This window comes from Mustela nivalis (genome assembly GCF_964662115.1).
Source record: "Mustela nivalis genome assembly, chromosome: 6".
Lineage (NCBI taxonomy): Eukaryota > Metazoa > Chordata > Mammalia > Carnivora > Mustelidae > Mustela > Mustela nivalis.
The window spans coordinates 93,992,113-93,995,768 of NC_139025.1; the positions used below are offsets into that span (position 1 = coordinate 93,992,113).

Sequence of the window (3,656 nt, forward strand, 5' to 3'; positions counted from 1 at the left end):
TTTAGTTGAAAGTCCATTAATTCTGAATTAAAAATAGATAAGTAAATTTTTTTGATTCTTTTTGATTCTTCTTTATTTAGTGAAATTTAGTCTTGGGTATTTCTTGGTTTCCAACTATAGTTAGTGAGTCAGTTTTTTTCTATTTAATTCTTTATTACATTAAAAAGTATTAACCCTAACTGAATTGAATTTTAACTAAAATAATCATTCTTCTAATAAAACCAAACATGTTTTAGAAATATAATGATGGAATATTTGATAATTTCAATGTATATTATGAATATTTTTAAAAGCTACAAACAGAATGAATTAATATCAACTTATTCTGAGATGTACATGGATTTTGCACTGAAATCTTCATCATTGTGCTTATTGCCTAGAAGGTCTGTCTGGATCTGATGTGTTGGGTCCTCAATCTATTCATAGCTGCTTTCATTTCCTGGTTTCTCAGAGTATAAATAATGGGGTTCAGTAAGGGTGTGATAACCGAGTAAAACACAGAAAGAAATTTATCCACTGAAAAGCTACTGAATGGCCAAGCATAAATGAAGATACATGGCCCAAAGAATAGAGTGACCACAGTAATGTGAGCAGACAGTGTGGACAGTGCCTTGGAGAGTCCACCAGAGGATCGACGTCGGACAGTTACCAGAATGACAGTGTAGGAAATGAGCAGGAGTATGAAGCAGATAAAAGACAACAGTCCACTGTCAGCAATTACCAGTAACTCCAGAATATAGGTCTCAGTGCAGGCAAGTTTTAGAACTAGAGGAAGGTCACAAAAAATATTGTCCACTATATTGGGGCCACAGAAGGGCAAGGTGATAGTAAAAACCATTTGGCTCATCGTATGCACAAAACCAACAGCCCATGAGAGCAGCACAGAGCCCATGAGGACCCGGCGATTCATGATGGATGTGTAGTGAAGAGGTTTGCATATTGCAATGTATCGATCAACAGCCATAACTATGAGAAGAGTCATCTCACTGCCACCTAAAAAATGGAGAAAGAACATCTGAGCCATACAGCCCCACAAAGAAATAGTTTTATTCTCCCTGAGGAAATCTGTGACCATCTTAGGGGTTGTGATTGTGGAAATAGACATATCCAGGAAGGAGAGATTTCCAAGGAGGAAGTACATTGGTGTCGAGTACAGAAGTGAGTCAAAGGTTACGGTGATGACGATGAGAAGGTTTCCTGCCACAATCGCTGCATAGGCCAACAAAAATATGAAAAAAAAGAAAATCTCAAGTTCCCAAGTATTGGTGAGTCCTAACAAAACAAACTCAGATATTGAGCTATTCATTGTATCCATCTAGTCTATGTAGGGATTGTCAGAAAGTCATTAAAATGTAGAGTACTGAAAAAAGTGATAATTTAAACTGTGAGAATTTTGAAGATATAGACATATAGAAAGTATTTGATTCCTATAGAAAGAGAAAAGATGAACATTTCTGAAAAATACATTTAATTTATTAATTCAAGCAGCATTCACATGATCAAATTTATTTTCAGCCAGAAAAGAAAAAGATAAGAAATTAATTCTAAAAATTTGTAAACAGAGTTTATAGTCATAGAGTGCATCTCCACAGTAATTTGTTGTTTCTGTCATGAGTTTATGAATGTATGAACCATGAGTTCAATAGGCCAATGAGTAAAAGAGCCAAATGATCATTAGTCAAGTGATTCAATCTTTTGCCTCCTTCCCCCTCCCTAATTTAAAATGCTCAGATGCATGGAAATTGATATACTTTTTGGGCAAATTGCTTTCAGGTAATTTCTGCATCAGCTATGCTGTATTATCACCCTTCTCTCTCTTTTGTTTTTAAATATTTTTTATTTTTATTAGTCGGGGAGAGAGAGAGAGAGAGAGCAAGTATGAGCAGGGGCAGTGGCAGGCAGTGAGAGAGAAGCGAGCTCCCCGCTCAACAAGGAGCCTCATGTGAGACTTGATCCCAGGACCCTGGGATTATGAGCTGATCTGAAGGCAGACACTGAAACAACTGAGCCACCCAGGCATCCCTCCCCTCTCTTTTATCTTAAAGAGGTATACCAATGATTTCACTTATTTCTTATTGTCCCCAAATTATAATAAATCAACCTTCCTAGGAAGTTTCTGGACAAGACCACAATGTCTCTCAGCAGCCATGTTTCTTTCTTTACTTCTTTCCCTCCCCCTCCCTTCTTTCCTTCCTCACACCTTTCCTTCCTTCTTTTATTCTTTCTTCCTTCTTTATTTCTTTTATTTTTTCTTCTTTCCTCCCCTCATCCCTTTTGTCCTCATCATGTTGCCCTCCTCTTATTCCTCATTCTTCTGAACAGCGCTGTGTATCTAATACTTTGATTTCTGGACAAAACTTGCGACCTCCACTGTTGAGCCTTTTTGCCTGTTTTCCTGAATCTATTGTTGCTGGGTTTTTGACCGGAGTTTTCTTTCTTGTCCCTTTACATTCTATATGTATATGGTCTCTGAACAACCAACAGTTTGCCAAATAGTTTTTGTTTCCTTGGCTCCTAAATTCTTATCATCTTTGTACCTAGTACAAAGGTACATTGTACCTCTGACACAGTATCACACTTGTGTGCAGACTGACTGGACTCTTACCTTGGCTCATACATTCTTGACACTTGTACTCTGTATGTGTTTCCAAATTGACCTGATACTGTTGGCTCACTATTATCTAATTTTCATTGTGATTTAGATATTTTATTCCCAACTTTCCTCCCCCCCTTTCTTTTCTTCCTTTAAAAAAACTATTAGTGATGTATACCAAACACTCAGATCTAGACTTATATAGTCATAAAAGCACATACTTGTACTATGTTCCAGTCCTGGAACACCAAACAGAATGTGGAAAATCTACTCTGAATTTACTTTTATTTATTTATTTATTTATTTATTTATTTATTTTGCTTAGATATTTCATGAAATATTCAGATGTTACTGTTTAGCTTAATGAACAGAATTAAAAAAGAAAAAAACTGAGTCAAGAATGAAGAGTTAAATTCTAGTCCTGGGCTCAGCATTTACTAGAGAAACATACTCTTAACTTTTGAACAGTGATTTAGTTTTTCATAAAAATGAAATGATACCTACACTACTACCTCACAGATTGTTATGAGGGCCCAAGGTAACATATACAGGATATATTTGTATATTTCATTGAATATATATAGGTCCTATGTATATGCATTCAAATAATTCTATCTTTAGCATTATTTTATTTTTTGATATTATAAGGATACTCAAATCAGCAAGAACCACAGAAGTATTTTACTATGGAAGACTTGGTAAAGAAAATATTTTTTTAAAGATTTTATTTATTTATTTGATAGAGAAATCACAAGTAGGCAGAGAGAGGGAAGCGGGCTCCCTGCTGAGCAGAGAGCCTGGTACAGGGCTAGAGCCCAGGACCCTGAGATCTTGACCTGAGCCAAAGACAGAGGCTTAACCCACTGAGCCACCCAGACGCCCCAAAGAAGATAATGCTAATGAAAACATTTTTCTCTATGAAATATAAATGATATGATTACCTAGTTGTCTTCATTATAAAGACTTAATATTATCATTGGTATATATTTCATTCAGTAATTGAGTCTACATACTAGTTATGCGTAGCTTTGAAACTATGCAGTCCTTAATTTCAAAATACTAA

The 3,656-nt window shown here is 35.7% G+C and overlaps 1 protein-coding gene across 1 annotated transcript; it reads right to left on the reverse strand.

Annotated features, from left to right (window-relative positions):
• Positions 1-376: 376 nt before the first annotated feature.
• On the reverse strand, positions 377-1,315 carry LOC309867741 (olfactory receptor 4L1-like; the record flags this gene model as incomplete). Its single annotated transcript, XM_082736812.1, has 1 exon — positions 377-1,315. The coding sequence occupies one exon, from the start codon at positions 1,313-1,315 to the stop codon at positions 377-379; it is 939 nt and encodes a 312-aa protein (XP_082592938.1).
• Between the last annotated feature and the right edge of the window lie 2,341 nt (positions 1,316-3,656).